General features: G+C 43.8%; 1 protein-coding gene across 1 annotated transcript in view; it reads right to left on the minus strand.

The window, feature by feature from the left end:
* Positions 1-11,469: 11,469 nt before the first annotated feature.
* Positions 11,470-27,041, minus strand: part of pex14 (peroxisomal biogenesis factor 14) — a 53,610-nt gene continuing 38,038 nt past the window's right edge. The window contains exons 7-9 of the mRNA XM_052051536.1: positions 23,533-23,630; positions 15,351-15,442; positions 11,470-13,568 (exon numbers count right to left, since the gene is read on the minus strand). Coding sequence (XP_051907496.1) covers positions 13,145-13,568; positions 15,351-15,442; positions 23,533-23,630 — 614 coding nt within the window. The 3' untranslated portion in view covers positions 11,470-13,144. The remainder of the gene's footprint in view (positions 13,569-15,350; positions 15,443-23,532; positions 23,631-27,041) is intronic.

Below are 27,041 nucleotides of genomic sequence, written 5' to 3' on the forward strand. Positions count from 1 at the left end.
TTTCCAACAGAGTCACCGTTGCCGTTACCATTTCCGTTCCCTTCCAGTCCCTTATAAGCAGGACAATTTTAGGAAGAACAACAAGTATCCGGTGGCTTGTGTCAACAAAAACATTCCCGAGGACCAAAACTGGTAGAGTTAGACTGCTATCGTGTTTTGTTTTTTTCCTGTAACTTCTGTAACAGAAAAAAGTCACCGCATTTTCCGCACTATAAGGGGCACCCAAAAGCATTCAATTTTCTCAAAAGACTCACAATGTGCCTTATAATCCGATAGGCCTTATACATGAATCAGCATTCTGACTTCTTTTTGTTTAAATATTCTGTAAAGCGCTTGGTTAGAGCTGTAGCGTTTGTGAAAGCGATATGTAAAACAAATCTGTATTGTATTGTATTCCCTTTAGCATAGTTCCATTTAGTGAATGCATAACACAACTGCAGCCACTAACGTAGCTTCTATGTAGGCACCGGATAATGCGGTGCACCCTATATATGAAAACTGTTTTAAAATAGGCCATTCATTGAAGGTGCGCGTATACTCCGAAGGGCCTTATAGTGAGGAAAATCGGTCGGTCGGTGAAGGTCCTCGTTATCGAGGAATGCGGCCCCCAGGACAGGGCGACGGCTCCTGGTGCTTGTGTCTCCGATGACTGTGGAGGCCCAGTCTTCCCCGAAAACCCCGCCCGCAGGATTGACAGAAGTGGGTTGGTGGGCCGGGCGGTTGCAGGGCCCTCTCCTTCCTCCGCGCTCGCCGGTCCTCCTCCGCAGCGACGCGTCGAGTCTCAAAGACCCGGACCCCGACCCGCACAGCCCCACGCCAGGCCACCCGATCCGCGGCCAGGTCAGCCCACTGTGCCGGGGGAATCCGGCACCGCTGAAGATGACCCTTTAGCTGGTCTTTGAATCTTCTTTTCGGGGCACCGCGGGGATGGGTGCCCTCCAGCAACTCCGCGTAGAGGAGCTGCTTCGGGAGACGGTTGTCGCTCATCCGCTGCACGTGGCCGGAACACCGCAGTTGGGCCAAGGTGATCATTGCCTCGATACTCGTGAGGTCAGCCCGGGTGAGGATCTCATTATTAGTCAATCTCTCCTCCCAGGAAACGTTGAGGAGAGATCGGAGTCGTCCTTGGTGGTGGAAGGGCCTTATAGTGAGGAAAATACGGTATACAGTATCTGTTTATTTGTTTGTTTTTTAATGTGATTACACAGCACCAGTGCATTCCATTACTCCCCAAGCCTGGTCACATCCTTAAAAGAATTTTGCTTGTCATAAAGTCGGGCGCAACCCTCAAATTGTTTTTTGTTTTGCCTTCACGATGTTACAGTATATATTATTTTGAAATGTTGAACAGCGGCGGCCCGGTAGTCCAGTGGTTAGCACGTCGGCTTCACAGTGCGGAGGTACCAGGTTCGATTCCAGCTCCGGCCTCCCTGTGTGGAGTTTGCATATTCTCCCCGGACCTGCGTGGGTTTTCTCCGGGTGCTCCGGTTTCCTCCCACATTCCAAAAAACATGCGTGGCAGGCTCATTGAACACTCTAAATTGTCCCGAGATGTGAGTGTGAGTGCGAATGGTTGTTCGTCTCTGTGTGCCCTGTGATTGGCTGGCAACCGATTCAGGGTGTCCCCCGCCTGCAGCCCGGAGACAGCTGGGATAGGACCCACCCACCGCGACCCTAGTGAGGATTAAGCGGTTCGGAAGATGAATGAATGAATGAATGTTGAACACCCCCCAACCACAACAGATTATGAACTACCCCCACCCCGCCACTTTGCCCAAATCGCTGCCATAGATGTGTCACATGGTCTTCTTCGTTGTTGCTCTAAACAGTGCAAACAGTGTTTGACGGAAATAGTGATGTGGTTTGCGTTGTTTAAACGCCAACTCAGTTTACTTTTTTATTTGCGGACAATACTTGTGGATGACTTGTCGCCCCTCCTCGACCTTCTTTTAAATCTTTTAATTGTTTTTTTTTTTTTGCATGCATGCATATGGGCTTATTTTGGGAAGCCCACGGTCACACGCTGAAAAAGGCTGCTTCGCCGTCGGTAGCAGCTGTTGCCGTCGAGGCTCCTGGGAGGAAATGGCGACTCGGACACACATTCATCCAATTTACCGTTAACAAGACGTTATTGGATGCAGGGCCACAGGAGCGCATGTGGCTTTGCCTTATGTGGTCGTGTTTGGACGTGCTACTGCTTTTCGTCAACGCGTGAGAGCGCCTCGCTGGAGTTTAGAGTTTGAGTCAAGTCGCTCTGCTTTGTTACCATAAATCAGCGCCAACTTTCCTCGAGATAAAGCCTTTTAACGCAAACTTGAAATGTGTGTGTGTGTGAAGTTGAAATAAGACGAACGCCCTTGGCTGAGCAACCGCCAAACGGACAATTATTTGCTGGAACGTCACACTTGGAGCATGAGAAAAATGCTTCTTCCATCAAGTCAAGTTGGTTGGAACGTTGTTCAGACACGTTTTTATTTTCATGCAATCTGCCACGACCTTGCGCTAAATGCACACATTCTGCGTTTGATCATAATTCCATCTTCCTCCTTTTGGTTGTGCAACTGCAGCATGCTTGGCTTCAGGCCGGGTGACATTTTTTTCTCTGTTTTCCTTTAAACACCCCTCCCGTTCCTTGAAGTGGTTGGCATTTCTTTCACTTCACTGAACACAACGACAACAACAAAACCAAAAAAAAAAAAAAAAGTTTCCTTTCAATCTTGACACGGCATTCTTGACACAGCTATGCTGGAACATTCCGTTAGCGAAACGAGACAACCGTGTGGGGTGAGAAAATGTTGAACAGCAGAAAAAACTGGATTCACTTCACACAGGAGGACGGCTGCCAAGTTTGTGACAGCGTCTTCTTGTGCAAAGTGTGACACTCTATGACTGTTATGCCTGTTTGTCACAGCCATACAGTGACAATGAGCCCAAATATTGACACCCCTAAATACGTGGTGCAGTGAAGGAGTGATTAGCACACCTGCCTCAAAGTCATTTTCGGGCGCTCAAATCTCTGCTCGAGCCCTCAAACGCTTTTAAGACTTGAATTTGTCCGTAAGTGTGGATGTGAGCATGAAAATGTGTTTGACAATATGCGCAATGTGATTGGCTGGGGACCAGACCAGGGTGTTCCCTGCCGCTCGCCCTCGTGAAGAAAAAAGACTCGCACAACCAGAATCCAGTGGGAAGATTTGCATCTTGAGATCCTGTTACCTAAACTGCGAAACAATCTATTTGGTCCATTTCTAACCTCAGCTTTTCTCATCGTCATAAATTCATTGTTCGTTGAATTAAGCGGACTCTGCCAGCAGAACAAACCGCAAGTAGCAGACAGCAGTCCAAACAAGTGCAAGAAATAAAGTCTAGAGTGGTTGGATGCCGCATGGCACACGCTGGACCTGACGTCACTGTCGCAAGGAAGGAGTGACATTGGAGGAAAAGAAATCGCAGCAAAAGCCAGAGGAATATTCCACTGGAAGTGCCACGGTGAAGTTCGTCCGACTGGCAAGCGAAGCCTCACTTGCTGCTTTCCTGGCAAACCGTGAATTCCTTTAGTGCTAAGCTGTAAATTTGCTTAATATGACATGAGACTGAGGGGAATGGGATCATTTTCTTGCGGTGGAATGAAAAAAAAATCTGGCAAAGAATCTGACAGTCACGTTGGAGCGCTCCAATGTGTTCTGCTGCGAGACGATGGCTGTAACACACAGCGGACGGTGTTTGACGGAGCTGTAAAACCACTTCACTCCGGCACTAGCCTACGATGACTCACTGCGAATGAAAATCATGAAAATGAGCATTCCCACTAGAGAGGCTGGAGGTAGGTTGAGTACTGAGCTTTAAAAGCCAAACGCTCCGTGCGGCCATTTGTTTCTGTCATTGTAGACAGGAAATACCTTGTTATAGTCTCATCTCATTTGCATAAAGACGGGTTTCATTCTAAAGGTCGCTGGCGTGGTCACATGTTCCGTGACTGTCGACTGGAAACATGGAAGTCAAAGAAGAGGAGGTTATGAGACACAAAATGATGTTCCTGCCCGTGGGATAGTTTCTGCATCTGTAAACATTTTTGGAATGCCAGAAACAAAAATCAGTGTGACACATTCATCGGGCTCCGTATTTGTGGGCTCGGATGTAAAAATGGCCTCAGCTTGATGTTTGTGACGGTGCGAGTCTTTAGCGTTTCATCCATCCATTTTCCAATCTGCACAATTCCCACAAGGGCCGCGCCAGAGCTTATCCCAGCCGTTTTCGGGCAGTAGGCGGGAGACACCCTGAACCGGTTCTCAGCCAATCACAGGGCACACAGACACGAACAACCATCCACGCTCACACTCACACCTTGGGACAATTTTGAGTGTTCAATCAGCCTGTCACGCATGTTTTTGGACTGCGGGACGAAACCGGAATATCCGTAGAAAACCCACTCAGGCACAGTGAGAACAACAACATAGGAAGGCCGGAGCCAGGCTCGAACCCACGACCTCAGCACAATGTATGAGGCCGACACGCTAATCACTGGACCACCGGGCCTCCCACGAGTCTTTAGCGTGTTCGGAAATTTGGCAAACTGCACATTTTCTTTTACATGAGCCCAGCACACTTGATTTTTTGGTGGCGACTCAACGTTAACTTATGGCGCAGGTGGGTTTAATGAGACTCTGGCGAATTTTATCGAGATGCGGACAGACAGAATCGGAGCTCCGCGGATGTGTGAGGACGATGTCATTGAATTTCATTTATAAAAATGACATTGGCATGCATGGAAACCTCTGAATCATTGAAGAAATTAATTCACCGAAGGCGTTGTTATTATGATCGTCTTTATGACATTTTTTTAAATCTCCACATTTGTTGGGTCGCTGGCGCATACGCGGCTCGGGTTGGAAGCTGACAAATTTAAGAATGACTTGGTTTATAGTTTCACAGTTGTTGTTTTTTTTTCAAACACAACAGAACACTTTTTTTTCCTTATAAATGCCTTCCTCGTTCAATTTTGGTGAAGATGGGTTGCCTTTAAATTGCCTTTGTTCTCGACTCCACAAAGCCTCTTTGCTCCCCCAATGTCCGACTTTAAAAAGACTTGGTTTGAGAAGCGCAGCTGTGACCTTCATAAAGAGAGCAGGGCAACAGGTGCGAATCACATGAGCGCTAATCTTCCACATTATGGTTATTGATAACAGACGTTGCACAGGCCGCAGTTAAAACGGTGTAATTTAATATGGAATACATCAGCAATGTGATATTTGTAGCATGGAAGAAACAAAGGTTGGAAAGATTCGGTTGGCGCTAATTTTAGAAAAAGTCCATCCTTCAACGAGGGGTTCTGTTACAGAGGAATTCTGTCAGTATCGCAGAGCCTCCTCACCAAGACATTGGGGTGGGTCATCATGCGGTTTGGGGATTATCATTCTATTTTTTTCAATTTATTTATATATCTTTTCACCCCCCCCCCCCCCCCCCCCCCCCATTTCTGTAATGGCATTAAATCGGGGTTGTATTTCGTGACCAATTTTGGAGGACAAGGTCACATGGATTCTGGCTGTTGGGTCGATCAGTGGTGTGAGGGTGGCAATAAAAAGCACAGCAACTGACACTTTTAAAAGTTGAAAAACTATGTAAATAAACAGGAAATACATATTTTCCTTTGCCTGTATATATGCAATTTTCAGCATAGAGCCTAACTTGGCTACCAGCGCAGTACTAGCTATTTAAAGTTGGCAAACTATCGCTTGCATTAATATAAACTCTACACATGCCTACCAAGAATTGCAATATGAAAAAAAAAAGAAAAAGCAAATTATTCCAAAACGTTCGTCCATCCATCGGCTTTATCCTCCCCAGGGTCGCGGGTGTGCTGAAGCCCATCCCATCCCCCTTCATTAGGCAGTAGTTCACCCTGAGCTGGTTGCCAGCCAATTTTTAAACCGTTTCCACACGAAATGTGAATAAAAAGTTGTCCAACTCAATTTTCATTGCCATTTTTGAAAGGGGAAGGCAAATTATTGCGATAGTGTGCACACCCTCTGATACAAAACTGGGGATGTGGCTGTTTTCAGAATAAACCAATCATATTCAATTCACGTTAAATGGGAGTTGGCTCACACCCGCCGCCAAAAAAGTGCCTCTGATTAACCCTAAAAAATCTCAGCTGCTCCGGTAGACTTTTTATTACTTTTGCCTGGAGGTGATTTTATTAGATTCCTGAAGGTTTTGTAAACCATTATTATTGACTTTTTATTTGGTTTCAGTCACAACGGCCCTCCAAGGGAAATAGTAACTAAAATGACGTTAGTTTGACACCCCCGCTCTAAATTGTCCCTCGGTGTGAGTGTGGGCGCAGATGGTTGTTCGTCTCTGTATGTGCCCTGCGATTGGCTGGCAATCGGTTCAGGTAGTCCACCCGCCTACTGCCCGAAGACGGCTGGGATAGGCTCCAGCACCCCCCGCGACCCTTGTGAGGATAAAGCGGATCGGAAAATGGATGGATGAATGGAGGTTACAGGTACGTGAAGTTTATCTGGGTCATATTCATTCATTCATTCATTCATCTTCCGAGCCGCTTGATCCTCATTAGGGTCGCGGGGGTTGCTGGAGCCTATCCCAGTTGTCTTCGGGCAGTAGGCGGGGGACACCCTGAATCGGTTGCCAGCCAATCGCAGGGCACACAGAAACGAACAACAATTTGCACTCACACTCACACCTAGGGACAATTTAGAGTGTTCAATCAGCCTGCCACGCATGTTTTTGGAATGTGGGAGGAAACCGGAGCACCCGGAGAAAACCCACGCAGGCCCGGGGAGAACATGTAAACTCCACACAGGGAGGCCGGAGCTGGAATCGAACCCTCTACCTCTGCACTGTGAAGCCGACGTGCTAACCACTGGACTACCGGGCCGCCCATCTGGGTCATATTATTATTACTATTATTTTTTTTTTTTTTACTATTAAATGGCATACGGATTCCATTTAGGCTTTCGAGACTTAATGTGATTGAAGGCAAACAGTCCCATGTGATGTCAGCAGAGTAAAAATATGAATGGCCTGACAGATCTTGTTTTTATCTCCCGTATTTGTTCAATATGACAAAACAAAACAAAGAGCCATGTTACACACCCTTCATATGCCCCCACCTTCTGCTCGCGGGTCAGTCCAATACGCACAAAACGCACCTGTTGCCTGCGTGCCGCCTGCAGCTGCAGTCTCTCTACAGGCTGACAGGCCTTCCCGCGGCTAATTCAATCTGCTCACAACAGCATCGGTGATTTATATGCTCCGTGAGCTCTCTTTTTTTTTTTTGTTCCCCATTCAACTGCTTGTTTCTCCCTCACCACGGCATGATGGCTCATTAGAGTCTTGGTGACAAGGGCCGTGTCATTCTTTTACCTGTCTATTAAGATGGGTAAAGCGAACGGCGTCCATGGAAGAGTCCTTGCACCGCCGACCCACGAGTATCCATGCTCTACATTTGGATTTGAAAAGGCGCCAGAGCAAAATCAAGTGATACGTGGCAGACAGAGGATGGAGCGTTTATATAGCAGGTGATGACAAAGTGCTTATACGACTTGGGCTTTGCCCATGGCCGACCTTGGGTTGTCAAACGTTGCCGTTTTCACGAGGAAGGAAAGAGCCAGTGTCGAGTAGCTGTGGACTGTTCCTGAGACAGTTTTAGTGATGCAGTCATGAATTTTTTTTGTTTTTAAGAGACGTCTTACATCACCACTAAGACACTTTTGAGGAAAGTCATGAGTCACCTCACACGGAGCGGGTTACGCCGCCGGAATGGCATTGGTCGAATAACTGGGAGGTTTCTGGTTTCGCCAATGACATGTGTTTTAAGGGTGAATGAAAGAGGTGAACGTTTGAGCAATTAGGTAAAAGTATAGACCGCATATTACTTCCCAACAGCTGTCAGTTGAAAATTCCAGACGAACCAAAAAAGCACTATAACCTTTACAGGTGACCTTCATTTGATTTTCTAAACCAGTGCTTCGCAAACCTTTTACAATAAGTCCTTCTTAAAATATACGTTTACTTTCTAAGTACCACCATCAAAGTACAGTTGCGGCAGTGTGCCTTATAATCTGATGCGACTTATGTATGGATCAATATTCTGATTTCTTGGACGTAGTATTTTAAACGATTTGTAAAGCGCTTTGCTACAGCTGTGAACGCTCTATATAAATAAAGCTTTAGTGTATTGTATTTCCTTTAGCGTAGCTCCATCTATAGTATTATATAGTAGTATATATTCTATGCACCGCATTATAAGTCGCGTAGAATAGAAGCTACAATAGTAGTTGTGGTAGCATTATGCATCCACTAGATGGAGCTATGTCAAAGGAATACAATACAACGCAGCTTTATTTATGTAGAGCTCTAGATATGAAAACTGTTTTAAAATAGGCTACTCATTAAAGGAACGCCTTAAAGTCTGAAGCTCCTTATTGTGCGGAACATATGGTGATACGGTGTTCTCTCTCTCTTTCGTGGTTCAAATCATGAGGCTATCGCAGGGTTTTCATTTATGACCATAATATCATCTATTGTGGGTTTTCTTGCTATTTTTCTTCCTTCCAAGTGGGACCAGTCAAAAAACATTTGTTTCTTTTGTGAGAGGAAATTTTTTGTAAACTAATTTCCATGAACATGAGAGCTCATCACCCACCAAATTACCGTTGCCACATCGTTGGTGCGCTCAAAAATACGTTCCAAGCGCACTGTTTTATTCAGATTGTTCGGAAACTCAAGAGTGTTGTTCAAATGTGCCGTTTGGTTATTTAAAGTGCCTGAAAAAATGAAGTATTGGAGTCCAGTACGTCAGACAGTATAAGGAAAGTAAACAATTGAAACATGAGCTGCTATGATAGACAGCGCTCAGAAATTAACGTGAGCGGACGAGACATTCGCCAAATAACTACATTGAAATGTTTTTGAGTTTAAAATGGCTTAACTTAACAAAAACCCCACGGCGTGCAATAGCTCAAGTTACAATTCCGTGGCCTTTTGGCCTTCTTGTGGAGACCGAGGGTTCGTTGCCGTGGCTACGGTTCTTCTTCTTCCATCTCTTTTGAATGGAAAACGAGGAAGGAGAACTTTTGCATACGGAAGTGGACCAACGGTGGTCACGGCGGCTGGCTTTTGGTTTCCACAGCGCCAGTATTTATTCTTCATTTTGCATTTTAAGTTACATATTACGTGTAACAAGTGTTTATAATTGTGGAAAGCATGTGGGGGTACCTAATGGCATATCAGGGGCAAAACCGGCCCCAAACCAGAAAAAAACCAGCCTCTAATTCACAAAAATTCACCTAGAAGAGTGAGGGAGGTGATACTGTAAGCCACACTAACATTATGCAGTGTTAACATTCACACGGCCCTTATAGAACAACTAGATTGTAATGTGAACTACAATGAAACAAAACACTGAGAAACTTTACTCGAAACGTTTGAATGAAACTGTCCAACTGTTCTGTTTGAGTACTTTTTGCACAACTTCCTGTTTTCAAACAAGGAGGCAAACATCAAAATTCATCTCAGTTGTTTGATTCGAACCTTACAATTGTCTGCGACCATTCACAATTTCTTTTTTTTTTTTTAATGACACTTCCCATCGATGCAGTCCGACTTGAAATATTTAACTATTCTGTATCATTGAGGAGTGTACAGTTGTGGTCTAAACCAAGTCATCTGAACATTTGCTTTGGCCTAACAATGCACGCATTGATCCAAGGAGATACTCAGCCCTCTAACCTGCTGAGTGCTCCGTTCCAGCGAACAATAGAGTTCACAGCACATCAATACACTATCCTATTGAGTGCTCTCCGTTTAGCAGCATGATTGATGAGGTTAAGGCTCCCAGCCGGGGAGCAAAATGATGTCCAAAGCAAGGTGCTGCATTGAGCAAACAATTTGTCCCAAATGAGAGAGAACACAGCAAAAACAATGACTTCAAGTGTATTTACACTTAGTTGTACTAGTGTACAAAACGGCGGTGTTGTTTAGTGATGTAGATGGAAGCCGCTTTATAAACAAGAATATCCAAATACCACCAGACACTAAATGATGTACAAGTGGATTTATTACAGTCGGTCCCTATAAATCTCAGGTTGGCTTCAGCTCCGGGGAGAGGTTAATGGATTACAAAGGCATGCGGTATCGAACCACACACAAGTTTATATACTTCATGGATACCTGAAACACTATTGATCATTGGGACCCAGATAAATTAAATTTATACTCTTGATCATGCATAGTAGTATTAAGACTGGTCTAGGAGGGCAAAAATGAAACAGTCATCCTACCCTGCAAGAACTAATACATCTACAGACATATGTACCAGTTGCTAGCCATTCACAGAGCAAAAAAAGGCAAACAAACATCTACACTCGCACCTTGGGACAATTTAGTGTTCGATTAACCTACCATGCATGGTAGGTTCGCTCTATCATTCTCCACCACCTTCGGAGGTGTTTCCCCATTTTGACCTTGGGGTTTCCAGTCCATACTCCGCACAGATGTTTCGGTAGACTATGCCAGCCACCTGGTTATGGCGTTCCATGTAGGCTTTCCCTGCCAGCATCTTACACCCTGCAGTTATGTGTTGGATCGTCTCAGGTGCCTCTTTGCACAACCTACACCTTGGGTCTTGTCTGGCGTGGTATATCTGGGCCTCGATGGCTCTGGTGCTCAGGGCCTGCTCCTGAGCAGCCAGGATGAGTGCCTCTGTGCTGTCCTTCAGGCCAGCCCTCTCTAGCCACTGATAGGACTTCTTGAGATCAGCCACTTCAGTTATGGTCCGGTGGTACATCCCATCACAGGGGCTTATCCTCCCATGGTCCCTCCATGGTCCTTCCAGCGCCTCATCTTCTGTTCCCCATTGTCTGAGACATTCTCTGAGCAGCTGGATAGCTCAGTTGGTAAGGCATTGGTTTGGCATACGGGAGACGGTGGTTCGAATCCTGCTTGGGGCAAAAATGAGCACATAACACCATCCAGTGTGGGTCCTTGGGCAAGATCCTTCACGCTATTGCCTACCTCATACAATGATGAGAGACAATAAAACAAATGACATGCCGGCTCAGACATCGCCTGGCCAAACAAGGTCAGCGTCAGGTGCTGGGGAACCAGAGCACCTTGATGAAAAATGGGCTACTGGAACAAAGCGGAGATGGGCGAGATGCGATATATATATATATATATATATTATACACACAGTATAAGCAAATTAGGCTGTGAAATTATGCATCCTTCGTTCTTCTCCACAAAAACGAATGCCAGATTTGAAGACTGTAAGACTTTGGACACCAGCGTGTGCTTGAGTTTTGTCAAAAGATACGTCATGTGACTGACAAAGCCTTTGGAAGACGACCCAGGCTACAAATTTGGTCACAGCTGTAGTAGCCTATAAAATGGACAACATGAGCACACGCAACATGAAAATGAGCACATATGGTCCATATCGAGAAAAAAAAACATTTTTATTATTAGATAGCCTTCAAACATATGAATGACTAGAAATTTCATGAATTTACATGCCAGTGTGACTTTTTCAGTTTTCTAATAAGCTTTAGGTACAGAGCGAGATGATGCAAACATACAGTGGTTGGTTAGTCAGAACTACCGTCACATGTGTGCTGTGTCCCTCCTTCCACCTTGGTGTGTGTTCCTATGAAGGCCTTGTGATGGGAGATGAAGGTGGCGCGAGCGCCGATATTTATCCAGTCTTCTCACTCATGGACCCGTCTCGAGCTGCAGACAGAGTGACTTATTCACTAAGTCGGGTATTCATTTGTTACTTTCCTCTTCAATCTTGGAACATTTTTTATAAACTTGCCGCATCTACCTCCACGCATACACACACAGGAACTGAGAAAACAAGTGACACAAATTTTGCTACTTCCATCTGTGGCAGCCCTCTGTGTCTTACCGCATCATCATAACAAAATACGGGCGCAGTTTTCAGTAAAGATTAGTCACTGTGGGAGGGCCTGCCTAATTTGGACCAGGGGGCTTGTTACGGAAAATAACACAATACAACTGGGCTTTCTGTATTAGATTTGCGCATTTAGCCTGGTTGACATTTCAAGCCGCATGAACTAATACATCTGTTATTTGTTGATCATTTGATTATTAACATACTTCACAAACCAAATCAGCAGCTCTGCTGGAGATGCAGATACAGCAGAGCACATTGGTTGTTCAGCATATGCCCCCCTTCACACACGTGCCCCCGCAGCCCCCCCCACCTGCCACGCACAAACAAACACACTGCATGATTCACAATTCAGCCTTCAGTAAAAGAGGAAAGCAGCGGGAGAAAAAAAAAAACATTTATCTACCACTCTCCTCTGAGCCTATGGGCATCCTGACAGTTCCAATAGTACAAAGCCACTCATCACATTCTAATCTTGAATTTCAGGGCTTTTATTTCACCCAAATGCCACCGCGCTTGCCCTTGTGAATTATTGACAGACTGACACCAAATGCGGAAGCACACATAAAAGAGGCTAAAAGCTCCGGCCCTGGTCGGGATTGTCCTTTCCAATTGCCATCAAAAGGGAACTCGGTGAACGCTTCACTTCAAGCGCTACGGTAGCTTTTTGGAGTGAACAAATGAACATATGACTCCTGACCCAAAGCTGCAGCGTGCGCCAAGCTGTGAATGAGATGATGGGAATTCTTCAATTCCAAAGCTTTTCCACTTGCCTCGTCTATAACAGAGCGTTTTATTTAAAATGCTGTCGTTTAATTTGCAGGTTGGAAAGGGAATCCAAAGCATATAGATATCCCCCAACAAATGTTTGCTTGCTTCATCAGAGGTGTAGCAAGGGGAAATATTATATATATATATGGCAGATAAATGTTTTTTCTTTCTTGCTCTAGCCTTTTCTATAGGCCCTGTGAAGCTTTCCAGGCGCAATCTCTTATGATCTTAGATTGTACCTTTTAACGGAATTTTTAATAATAATAATTTCCATTACTTGGAAATGTTTGCTATTTGCGACTTTGATAATTCATTTTGTGAACAGTTTCCACTGAATTTGAAGTGTGCCTGAAAAAAGTCGGACGACAGAAGTAGAATGAGTGTAAGCGGAGGAGTTAGCGACAATACGGGCAAAAAAGTGAATTCAACAGGTGTCTAATCCACCTGATCTTCGTTGCCAGCATCCTCTGGCCGTCTCAGTTTGTCCTCTTGTTTGCGCATCTCGCCATCGCCACCTTGACGATCCTCAGTTTGCATGCTTCCGCTGACCGCCTTTTCATTGGGAGCGCCGTCATTCTCTTCCTCATCTCCTCGCACCTCGGTGCGTACTTGGTCTTGCAACCCCGAGGGCAGCGCCGCGGCCAGGCCCGCGTCATCACCGTTGACGCCGAGTGCCGCGCCCAGCGAATCCCGCGGGCTGAGGCGTCCGTCTTTCACAGGGGAGGAGTTGGATGACTCCAGACTGACGGGAGAAATGTCGCTGCTGCTGTGGTTGACCGACTGGGAGTTGGATGGTCCCTTCAAGGGGATCTGCCATGAGGGGATCTTCGAAATAGAAGGAGTGGCAGGAAATTGTTTCCTGTGACAGAGAATCACAACATTATCACTTCACAACTGGAAATAAGACTCATACCCTCTTTTGGCCAACACTTTTGAATTTGGGCTCCCATTCCAGCCGATCCTCCTTATTCTTCTTGCGCATTATCCATACTCTTGTCCATGACCTTTATTATTATTATCGTCATAAAGGTTTTTAGGCCTTTCTTACAATCACAATGGATCTTTCATTGACTGTTGCCGCTTTCTTTCCTATCCACATTCAACTGTTTAGTCTGTTAGGATACCGTTAATTTCTTCAAAAGCGTTGTCGTGGCTATGACTAATGTTTGGTTGGTAACTTATGAAGCAAACCCGAACCTGATTGTGAGGAGAGACATCCAAGTGCAATTTATTGTTAGAATAGTCGGTGTAATAGGAACAAACCTGGGCATCAAAAGAGCCATGTCAGAAACATGTTTCACTCACGTGAAAAATAGGCTTATTCAAACAAAACAGTACCATCTAAGTTGTGTATCAGATCCAGATGGAAATGTTTGAAAATGAATGATGAGGCGCCCCACACTCATCTTTTGATGTCAAACTGAAATGTCTTCTGTCGACGGTGGCCAATCTGCTTCAATACTTCCGGAAGGCAGTGAAAATGTAATCCTCTTAACCGGACAAACTGATCCACCATTATGAATATTGTCATGAATCTGTGTCGCAGCGACATTGTAATAGAAAACACTTTTGATCGGGAAGCGGTGTTTTTTTTTTTTTCCCCTCAGCTAAATGGTACCTTCTTCGCTTTACTCTCACTAATAGGTGACAGTAAAAAGTAAGATCATAGGAGGGAGCAATAGGTGTCTTGTTTACCCATAAACGTGTGAAAATGAAGACGGTGCTGAAATGCTGATGACCGCGGTATGCTAATGGCTAAGTAAGGCACGCTGCAAAATAAAAGCAATGGTGCAATCTGTAACCTCTAATGCCACAGTGAGACAATACCCCCAAAACCACTTTTGACACTTATGGTTGTCTAAGTGTGCGACTAATTTGGAATACCATTTCATCTTTTATTAATTCCCCCTAAACATAAATGTTTGTGCGATTCCTGGAACAGTACAACTTCAAAACAAGAAACAAGACTGCAGGATGATGTTTGCAAGACGATGACCTGTACATGAAATGATCACCTTATGAAAATATGTGTGTGTGTGTATATTATATATTATATATATATACAGCTGTCATATATATATATATATAATATATATTATATATAATATATATATAATCTAATATATATATATTAGAGCTGTCAAACGATTAAAATATTTAATCTAATTAAAAATGCAACTGTCATAATTAACTCAAATGAACAAAAAAATTAATCGTGATTAATTTTTTATCATTTCTGAATTTCCTTTTACATTTTTTGTCCTATTTTTTCACCATTTTAATGCTCTCATCAACATGGAATCATGAATCAGTTTTCTATGTGCCAAATGCAAATATTTACTGAAATAACAATTTCGATTTTCAATTTTACATGAACATTTTTCACTTGGTGCAGTTATTCACACATAATCTCTCACACAATATTACTGTCCATCAAAAATTAGTCTTGCCCATTAAAAATATATGAACACATCCTCTAAAAACTAACATGGTGTGGATAGATGAAAACTTACAAACAGGTGCGATTAAAATATACGTGGACAAAAGGGATTCAAGAGGGATGATCCTGTTCAATACTGTCACTCAATATGTGGGAGTGGAGGGTGGGCGGGGGGGGTGAATGACTGAATAACTTTGTTACCTGCTGAGCAGTAAACCCTTCAAAGAGACTATCTCGCCTTTCAGCTCTCCAACCGTTTGGTTGTCCAGGATGCGACTGGTTGCAGACGCCGCCTATGGGGAAAATATGACACACAATGAATACACCCAAAGTCAACACACCTCGTTCAACAACCTCGCCATTGTCACTCAGCACAATATGGAAATCATTACAAAAACAGCTTTGTCCCCCCCAAAAAAGCTAAAACAAAAAAAACCAGACAGACTACTGAGTAAGCAAACATGGTCAACACAAAAAGCCTCCATACTTGTGTGGGTTGTTATGAGGCTCAGCTGTCACGTGGGGCGACCTCTCTACTGCATGTGGTTTGTAGGACAAACAATCCTGTGACACTTAATACTTTATATTTATGGCCCCACAGCAAGAATCATGCCGTTTTAATGAAAATATGCCTACTATCCATAAAAATAACATCAAGTGGTTTAAATAATGGCTTTACTGCTTTGCACTATGTCAGTTCATCTCTGATGCACACATGAAAACTCTGTACTAATTTTTAAAAAACTATATATATATATATATATATATATATTCATTCATTCATTCATTCATCTTCCTAACCGCTTGATCCTCACTAGGGTCGCGGGGGGTGCTGGAGCCTATCCCAGCTGTCTCCGGGCAGTAGGCGGGGGACACCCTGAATCAGTTGCCAGCCAATCGCAGGGCACACAGAGACGAACAACCATTCGCACTCACACTCACACTTAGGGACAATTTAGAGTGTTCAATCAGCCTGCCATGCATATTTTTGGAATGTGGGAGGAAACCGGAGCACCCGGAGAAAACCCACGCAGGCCCGGGGAGAACATGCAAACTCCACACAGGGAGGTCGGAGCTGGAATCGAACCCGGTACCTCTGCACTGTGAAGCCCACGTGCTAACCACTGGACTACCGGGCCGCCCATATATATATATATATGCATAGGGCCCGACCGACCAGGAAGGATTTTTGTGAGGCCAATGACGATTTTAAGAAAATCGTGGGTTTTCTCCAGGTACTCCGGGTGGGCACTCCAAATTGTCCCTAGGTGGGATTGTGAGCACGGATGGTCATTCGCCTATGTGTGCCTTGCGATTGGCTGGTAACCGGTTCAGAGTGTACCCCGTCTACTGCCCGAAGACGGCTGGGATAGGTTCCAGCACCACCCGCGACCCTCGTGAGGATAAGCGGATTGGAAAATGGACGGATGGAAAAGGACATTAATGCTTCCCACACAAATTTGTGTTACAAGTACCTGTGAGTACTTGTGTGTAATACTTAACACATTTATTTTTGATTGATGTTGCACTATGATTTAATTTTACTATTATTATTTATTTATTTTTAATGTGACTTAAGTGTGTGTAAAATAGTGACATCAGGTCAGTGCCTCGCACATCTTGCTTTGCTCACCTAAGCATTGCTTGTCACGACTACAATATGCTTTGTTTTGAATGGCCATAAAATGACTTGATCAACAAATTTCTTCATATAGTCAGTATTTGGGGATAGAAGGTCATTGTATAGATTACATCTGCAATGAATAATGAGACGAGTCTCACTTGTGTACAAGTGTTGTAAATGGTTAGCGTACATAAGGGTAAAAATAATTCTGACCGATGTTTTGAAGGGCCATAATTGGACGATTTAATCGGCTAGCCAATTAATTGCTCGGGTCCTGTAAAAGAAAAATACAAAGGTTTATGATACAGAGAGAGTAAACGGGATTAAATTGTATCTGGTTGGCATTTTTGTGGGAAACTGTTAACAACTATAAAAACAGCATAATTTCATTTTTTACTGCATCCATAAGTCAAAATGCAAAAAATGTCATGCAGAAGCCTTGCGATGACTCACAATAGAGCAGTGCTTCCTAACCTTGTTCGAGGTACCAAACCCAACCGGTTCACATGCAGATTCACCGAATCCTTAGTGAAAAATAAAAATATGATTCCAGAAGTCTTCCTTCAGTTTTGCCGATGCGAGAGTGGAATTGCTCAACTCTGCATGACAAATCATGTCGATAGGAGTGCCACCACGTTCTGTGATGCATGTGAATCCATGTTGTACATATTCGTCTGACCACGTTGTTATTTTGCTCAACATAGCATGTGTTAAAACATTTAAAAAATAAAATAAATCACATGACGTACTATCACGACAGTCACACGTTGACTACTGAGCGAACGAAATTTCCCGCGGCACTGATTGGACAAGCCTTAACCTCCTTGGCAGAGGCTCCGTCGAACCCCTGAGACAGATTCACCAAAACCTTGGGGTTCCATCGAACCTAGGTTAAGAATGACCGAGCTGTTTCACCACCGTTTTGTAGGTTCATTGTAAACTACTGGAATGCTTGTACCGTTGAAAATAGACATGCGACTGAAGGTGAATCATTTTAAGTTCAACTGTAGAGCGCTGGAAGGATAGACGGTGTCTGTTCCTACAATTAGGACGCGCATACGAGCAAGAAGAGATTACGTGAGGATACTCAAGTGAGAAGGGGCAAAGTCATGGGGAAACTCAAACTAAAACCGTAATTAAGTCTCTCCTAACTCACTAGAGGACGCTTGTTAGGAATCGTGGACCCCCTATCAGGGAAAGACTGATAATTTGGACTCTATCGCTTGTAATTAAATCTAAGAGAAATTAATTGAATCACATCTGAAAGGGATCATGCTCATTTACTGAGCCAGGAGGAGGCAGAGGAGAAAAAACAAGGGCTAAAAGAAAAGGAGTCGATGAGATGCATTTTCTCAGCGGTGATGGTGGTTATCGGCTACGAAACCTTGCTGATAAGGAGCCAGGATTTCGAGCTGTTCTATTGGGAGCCAACAGACAACGTTTTTATTACAGTCGTCACCTCATTAGATCTCGCTTAACCCCTTTCTCTTCCCAAGGTATCAATATATTCATTCGTTCATCTTCATTTCGTATATCAATGGCCTCCTGGACTGAGTTAGATTCAGACCCAAAGTTGGGCCGCGAGTGCCAGCGAGTGGGCCGCCAAATCATTTCAATCTCGTACCTGTGGGCTGTAAGGCATTATATTTGACCAATTAAAAACAAATTAGCTGCTGCTCTTCCCAAGGAGATGCTCAGTTACAATTAGCTTCCTGCCGACCTGTGCAGAGAAGTAGAGCGTGAGAGGAAAAAAGTATGTGAGCCTGTTGGTTTATTCTTGTGATTTAGATGAAGGTGAGACTATAGTTTCTGACCAATTTACGCAGATACAATTCCAAAAGGGTTCACATGCTTTTTTTTCCTCCCACTGCGCTCTGCCTCTTGCCCAAAGTCAGCAGGGACAGTCGCCAGCTCAACTGCGACGTTATGAGGACAAGTGCTAAAAACAAGGTTCTAGTCTTCGGCTCTTGAAAATAGATAGCAAAGATGAAAAGTAAAAATAACTTTTTATTTGGTTGGTTGTCGAGAAAATGTGAGTCCCAAGGTGAGAGCAGTTGAGAAGTAATGGTTTATATCACTTCATATGAAGGTTGGGGCGAGGGGGGGTGCTTAACAAGGAAACTGTTAACCTCTTGCTCCATAACATAACATGTATTATCTTACATCGATGCTGTCGAGCAACACAATCTCTTGACATGTCTTATTAAATTCAAGGAAACCTCATCACACGTTAATCCCGTGCTGAATTTCAGCTTTGAGATACATTATGTTAGCAGGTATACACACACACACATAACCGCACACACACTTTGTGTGGAACTTCAGTGTTAAGTGCTTGGCTGCAAGCTAAGTGTTGGCGTATCAATGTCCACTGAGACTGAAAGTGCGCTCAACCTCAAGTGCTGACATATCTCACACACCGCAGAAGCTTGTAAGATCTGATGCTTGCACAAACTGCTGATCAAGATAATTATCAGCAATCCATTCCAAGGCAACGACAATAAAATCCCCCTGATCTGAAAGTTCACTTTCAATTTGAAATGCAAGGAGACCTGGATCCTTAACAACAAAAACAAAACAAATTATATACATACACACACACACACACACACACACACATATGGCTTTTTCCTGCGTTCAAAATTGCATGGCAGCCACCTCCAGCTAATTTTGTGCCGCCCCCAGTGACATCGCTCAACACGGCGTAAAGCTCCAGCTGTGCCGAGGGATCGATGATGTCCTTCTGTGGCAGCTCCATATTCTAACTGCAACTGCAGTGTTGCTCCATGATGGAGGTGCTATATCAACTGCAGTGCACAGGAAAGACCTGAGGCAACTACAGAAGAACAGATCGAATTGTGTTTTTTTTTCCTTCCTTCTGCTAGTCAGTGCTATCGCCGTCATAATTTTCCCCGATGAATTGTACAAACTGTTTTTTTGAGGTTTTTTTTTTTTGCATTTGAGCATGTCATGTTTATTAAAATATAAGTTTCCTTCGTATCAAAGGAAAGTTGATGATTTTTGGCGGAGCAGATAGGGCAGGGAAAATCCCAATACACGAGTTTTAATTCACCCTCCAGATTTAAAAAAAAAAAACATTCAGAGCCTCCACGGCAGACTTTTGTGATTATAAGATCAAAGCCTTTTTAACCACATATTTTCACCAGTCACGATGCTAGCCCTACAAGCTAACATTCAGCCAATTTGTGACTTCATCATCGAGATGGATTTATGCAAATGAGACTGTTAGCTAACTTCCTGGAAAGCAGGTGCAGGGTTCTGTGGCATCCGTGAGGGCTTACAGAGGAGAATTTTATTGTGCACTCATCTCACTGAGCATATTGTTAATAAATAAATAAATAAATAAATAAATAAATAGCCCCTCAACATGCAGATGTCCAACCATCCAAACAATACTAAAACATGTCAAAAACTGTAGGCGAGTATTTCATTGACCAGTACATTGCACAATGTTGTTTGAACTGTGTCAGTACGACAGAGTAAATACACATCCCCTCAGCTAAGTATTTGTGAAGCCGAAAATAGATGAAACAATTTGTATTTCATTGCTAGAAAATAAGACATATCAACTGGAGCGGCACTCAAGGACAACAGCTCATCTGGCTCAATGAAGATAAACGCCTCTGGACCATTAGCAAAAACATCTTAACATGGCTTGTTTAAGAGTGTCTGAAGGCAAATGAATTCAGTTCCTCTGCCAGCAGACACTACATTTTCAAGTAACACATGCAGATTTATGATTACATTAGTTTCAAAAGGAAGTGCCCAGAGGAGAGTTTTTGAGTAGAAACACTGGTACAGTAGTACGGTGCGATTGATTTCACTCCATTTATGCTATTTCCCACTGGTAGTTAGTCTCGCACAAGATAGAAGGCGGTTTCTAATCTTCAACGCTGTTCCCGCTAATAAAGAGAACGATCAGTGAGTTGAGACAGCGGGGCAAACGTGGTTAACAGGCAGATTTGTAATGATAATGGGGCAAAAATATGTTGAGCATCAGGGATGAATCATCCAGAGGCAAATCTATACTTTCGGTTTAGGCTGTTGCAATACAGCAAATGAACCAAGACAAAATCGTGAAAAAAAAAAGAGCTCAACAGCTCACAAATCACATGCCAAGAGGTATTGAAATGCACATTGGAAGGCTGCATTTCCACTACAGGTCGAAGTGCCATATTCTGATTTGATGCTCGCATCCCTGTTTAGAGCTATCGAAAACAACGTGCACGCACACATACCCCCAATCAAGTACACAAACCACAACAAAAATATTAGCTGCAACGAGCTGCAACAATACAAAAAAAAAAAAAGAAAGAAGTGGGTTTATTTATTTATTTGTTTATTTTAAATTTCAATGGTAGACGCTGTAAGCTAGCCTGACTGACACCCATTGAAATGGATCTGGGAATTTTATTTATTTTTTCAACAACCCCCCAAATCCCCTGCCCTCCCTCCACAAATTCTTCAGAAAACACTGATAAACAATTAATCTATATTTTCCACTAAAATGAGGGGTAAATGAAAAAAAAAAAACAACTAACAAACTGAAATGAAAATATTCTTAATTGCGAATCCTCAGGTGCTGACCCACAAGTGCGAGTAGGTCGACTGTATCGCCGATCCATCTTTATGTATTACAGGTGCACGGGCATCCAATTCATGTTCAATTTAGTCCACATTTGGAAGATGCCACATTTTAGTTTGTCCTCATGCTGCAATGACCTATATTTGAATTTGATTTTAAAAAAAGGGTGAAAAAAAGCTGAATTGTGTCATTTGATCTATGTTCTGTCATGTAAATCCAGCCAAAGTGTATTTGTGCAAGAGAGGCCTTTTCTTCCCCCCACTTGAGGGTTACTCGATGCCCTCTACAAATGAGTGGTTTCCAAACGACAAGAAACGTTTACTTAGCAGTCGAGGAAACTGGAGGCGCCATGTGTTTTGGCTTAAAGGCACAATTTCCATGTTGTGAGGTATAATTGCTAAGCGTGGTGCGGGGTGAGGCGAACCCTTCAAACCGCAAACGGTGAACAAGAAGTAGCTCACAAACGTCAACATGTGCTTCTCATCTTGAATCCTGGACCTGAGAACAATTTTCAAATTTCCTCCACGGCCAACAATTCTTTCTGCACCGACTCGCGGGGAAAATTGAAGCTCGACGCTGTAACGATAAAGCTGAGTTTACGATTTGTTTAATGGGTATTTTGATGTGAAATATACTTTTTATACACCGCTGCTCTCCAACAAGGTACTCACGGCAAATGAAGTAGACAGATTTTAATGCAATATGCAAGTTGAAAATGACAAATGAAAATGGAAGGAAAACATTTCTCCATCCACCTGTGATGTGGCTGGAGCTTATTATCGCCGCTATTTTATCAGCAGGATTCCACTTCAGGGAGAATTGTCATTAATAAAGAGTGGCATGAACAGAAAAGCAGAGTCATATTAGATTTCAAGTAAACAAAATGTATCAGTTATTTTGCATGGACTAAAAACTACAAATACAACCCCCCCCCCCCCCATTTAAAAACAGATTTCTGCTCTTGCGAATGACAGAAGAAGCAGCTGCAATTTTAAAATGGCACAAAGCGAGTTACGAATCTTTAAATCAATCTCGTCCCGGGGAGGCACCTCTATCCCCCCCCCCCCCCCCAATTTGAGCTCAAGCAGATGTGTCCACATATGTTTCCCTGCGATATCCAGATGCTCGCCATGTGCTTAACAAGCTGCGGACATAAAACATTGTCTAAGATTGTCTACTTCCAAGACACTTTTTAGAGCCCAGAGATCATAAAGTAAATGATGAGCCGCGTTATAAAAAAAGCGAGCAACGTTTCATGCCGGCGCATCACTTTTTAGAACACAACCACTTCATCTAAACACTTAAAATTCCAAAAAGATTACCAACACTGTCTATAAAAATCAAGGCAAAGACAAACGATAGTATGGCTTAACATTATGGCCCCATAATGAGATGAACCATACTGGTGTTGCATAGCTTTAGCGCCGATGATAAACTGCATAATAAGGCTGTCTTATCTAGGGCAGTTATGAGCAAGGGCAGCGCAGGAAGTTTTAGTGCATAAAAGCCTGGAGAAAACCCGTTGCTCCTCTCCTAATCAATCTGGAGAGTTCGGCCGAGCACCTTTACTGGGCTCCTTTGCAATTTCAAAGTTATTGCCTGTCCAACAATCATCACGGTGAAGACATTTGAAGATTACAGGAAAACCTTTTGAGTGCTGTCTGCTTTGTTATGTCGTTTCACGCTTATTAGGCTTTTCGTTTATTGACCAAAATTATATGACGGGACTATGATCTCAGGGAAGATCAGGGAGTTGAGTGAGAGTGGCCTGCACTATTACACAGAAATATGGCTTAAAAAAAATCAGCATGAACCTCCTAATCATAGGTTATAAGGACTGGATCCACCCCGTGCGAGCCTTAGAATTCATGACAGTATGATTGTCTGTTTTATGATGTCTTACCTATTTGGTTCTTGTTTCTGTCATCGTGGTTTTAAAGTTTTATGTGTGTCACTGTGCTATTTTAGAAACCGGCCTTGGGGACTACGGCTGACAATTCGCATTTATGCTAAGTCCAGCGCATTGACACCGTTCGTTCTTGTGTTGATTAATGTGCACTGTCCCAATGAAATAAATAAATAAAGAGTAAAGAAACAAACACATAAAATACATCAAGAAATATATAAAATGATGACGACGAGGCGGCAACTACCTCTGCTGCAGTCATTTCCTGGGAGAGCTCCTGAATTTTCTGCTGCTGTTGGACAAGGAGCTCCTGGAGAGAAGTCATAGTCTGCTGTAGCTGTCCAACTGATAACAAAGGAAGTGGGGGAGAAAAGTGAAAATATTTTATACAGCAAATATGATAGAAAGGCTACGTTTTTGGTGTCACCCAAGAATAAATAATTAAAAAAAATACAACAATACATCAACTTCTGACACAGATCATAGCCGTCCAAGAAGAATTATAATTAAAGGCAATAGCCAGCTGCTATTTGGTCAGTCACTGGGGGCTGCACAAAGGATGAAGATATTAATCTCTAGTGTCTGAACTTAAATCAAATAACAGTCTCTAACCTTCCATTATCCACCCAGACACTCGCCTTCTAATGCATCTTAAAGCCTCAAACGATCAACAAAGAAAAAAAACACGGCTCTCATTTAGCAAGAGGTTGCCAGACAAAATGTCCCTCCTAATCCGAATAAATATTGTTCTTTTTTTTCCCATTGACTTTGAAGATTGAATTAGTTCAAGTGTTGGTGTTGGATGCGGGTGTATGATTTCAAATAACAGCGGGCACAGTTTGTTGCCCCCTGCTTCCAGTCACGCATGTATTAGCAAACAATGCATTAAGTTTCCCTGAGCTGATTATATTATAGAAAACCAATAAACATTCATATAAATCATGGGCGTGTAAAGTGTTAAATCAAGGCTAATAGGATTAACATCAACAGTTATTGTGGCGGTCCACTGCTGAGGTTGTCAGGCCAATGCGTAAAAGCCTGATCTGCAGCCGGCTGGGTGGGATGCAGAGAACCACATAAATGTAGACTTGGACAAAAGCTTGTGAGCCAGTTTGTGAGGTAGAAAACCGGCACACACAAAATATTTGATCTTTCAAAGAGGCAGCACCTGTATTTAAAATGGGTGGGGTGGTGTTTAATATAGGTAGGGTGCTGATATGTTTGATCGTTCCATGCTTTGCAGAATCCAACAAAACACACATTTGAGCAGGACGGCGGGTGCCAAAACCCCAAGGATTGAAGCTGCTTATTCCGTTCGGGATCCTGAACATGACCAAACTCTCTGAGGGCTGTAAATAAACGTAAATGCGATAGCCCTCTTAAAAAAGGTGTCACTAAGGGAAGGGTGCGCTAAATCAAGGGTTGGTTGCCCTTTTGGTTTCTAATGACGCCTTCCTGCACAATCACTTCTCCGTATGAGTAGGTCAGTCCACCAGCCTTTGGTGCTGAATTCTGAATTAAAACAACGACAGCCAAAGCGTCCACAATCCAACCTTACACTCCTTTGTACTGACAAATATGCATAATTCCTTATCCTTAGTCATCACAGCTATGAAGCCAAGAATAATGAAGTCAATGACTTTGGCAAAGCATGAATCAGGCGGCAGCTGTAGCTTGGCCGCACGCGCGTGTGTCTGTGCGCGCGTGCGCCGCAGAAAGATGAGACGCGACGATATCTGAGGCTTGCAGCTGGTGCGTGGAGGGTTCATATTGTCCATTCAGTAAATTATTCAGTAAATACCTCAATATAATGTACACTACATATGTCCAGGCCAGTGGCCAGCTGGTCACCAATATGGTGCCCAAAAACACAGGGTGCCCAAACAGCCGCACAATTCCATTACAGCGTCAGCGCACTGAAGTTCTTCCAAGATCCATTCATTAATTGTCTTTGTGAAGTTGCAGGCAAATCATAATGGGAGTCATTGCCCCTACTCTCGAGCTGCCGCTGCCAAGAGAGACTAATGTAGTCCACCCTTCAACTCGATACATCACCTTGTTGCACTCGGGACTAGAGAAACATATGAACTTTAACAAAAGGGGGGCGGGGGGGTTCGAGCAGTTGGCAGCGGTGAGACGACCGGACGCTATTATTCAGTGCAGCAAGGAGGGACGCAGCGAGTGGTAGAGGCAGACCAAACAAAGGCAGTGGGAGTAATGCATAGTAATTACTTGCAGCATCCCCGCTCCAATTGTGGACTACAACAGTCATTAACTACAATAGTTGCTTGACTACTGCTAGTCATAGCAAATGACTTCCAACACTTGCCGCGGAAGAGTGCGTTTGTCTTCTTTGCCCAACAAGAGTCTCATCTATCGAGTGCATAAAGACCAAGAGCAAAAGAACCATGGAACCGCTTGAGACTCAACAATTCACAATTTGACAAACACTGACCAAGTCAGTAATATTATCCTCTATTTCCAATCATAGGTATATCTGTTTTTTTGCTCTAAATTACATATATATTGCGCGTCGTCCCGCACGCGGTCTGTCCTTCCGTCTGTCCCTTTTCAAAACGTACCTACTTCACCGCGCCGCTGCGCGCCGCCACTGCGCCGCTCAGGCAGTGGCTCACTACGATCGCGCGGGCATCTTAGCGAAAAAATGTTGTCTACCCACAAGCATTGCAATGAAATTGTTAGTTATTTAGTAGAGCTAAACATCTCTTTACTTTCGCAATAAGCAATGAAGATGAACAAAAAGTTGAACCAAGCAACAACACTTTTGTGGGTCGAAGGCCCACCTTACCAGCCTTCCGCAGGAACTAGCTGATGAGCCGCCCGGAGGGCGGCGAACCAGCTAGTTAACCCATATGGCTCACAAGAAAGTGAAAGGAAGAAGTGATTTTGTAGGAAGCCCTGAAGAGTGTCATGGTCCAGACGGTGTCCGATGAGCTCCCTCCCCTCCCAGCCTCTACCCCACGGCCTAAGCGACATTACAGGTGGGCTGTTTGGGTGGCGTTCCGGCGGCTTGGCAGGAGGTTTCCGGCTCCGTGTGCTCGCTTTCACCCGGGGGCAGATGCCTTGCAGTTTTTGCTCCTTGCTGGGCCCGTCTGCCACGGGAGATGTGACTCCGTTCAAGGCTTGAATGGATGAATTCTATTTCTATTCATTTTAATGGTAAAAAACGACTTCACTTGACGCACATTTGTGTGTGCAAACGGAGAATCAGAATGAATTAAGTTGAACCGATGTAAGTACCATCACTTGAAAGTCAAAGCTTTGTCAAAGGGTCTCTTATTTACACCATCCTGGATTTTTAATTATATTGACGAAGACCAAGGGAAGCATCTCTCTCGCGCTCTCTGCGCGTCTGACAGTTAGCTTGCGATTCCTCAGCTGTCCAACATGGGAGCCGCACCTGTCACTATGTACTTAATCACCCACGAGGGCCGACGCTGTGCCCAGACGCCACACAGCGTCATGCTGCGTGCACATCCAACCGACATGCACACAAGCTACACGGCAAATTAAAATGAACTTTCTCGCCACCTACGGGGCAGAGCGTGGCTGATGACGATGGCGGTGAAGCACTGGATACGCTCGGTGCAGCGATGGAAGGTGGGCGGGGGAGGAGGAAAAAAAGTTGTCATTTCCCGACTCCTCATTAATATTCTGAGGTTAAGAGCTTTTCAGCGAAACGTAATTAATTGAGCCCGAGCCTGACAGTAAACAAGCAATTTCAAATTAAAGCAA

This window comes from Hippocampus zosterae, chromosome 2 (genome assembly GCF_025434085.1).
Source record: "Hippocampus zosterae strain Florida chromosome 2, ASM2543408v3, whole genome shotgun sequence".
In the NCBI taxonomy this organism is placed as follows: domain Eukaryota; kingdom Metazoa; phylum Chordata; class Actinopteri; order Syngnathiformes; family Syngnathidae; genus Hippocampus; species Hippocampus zosterae.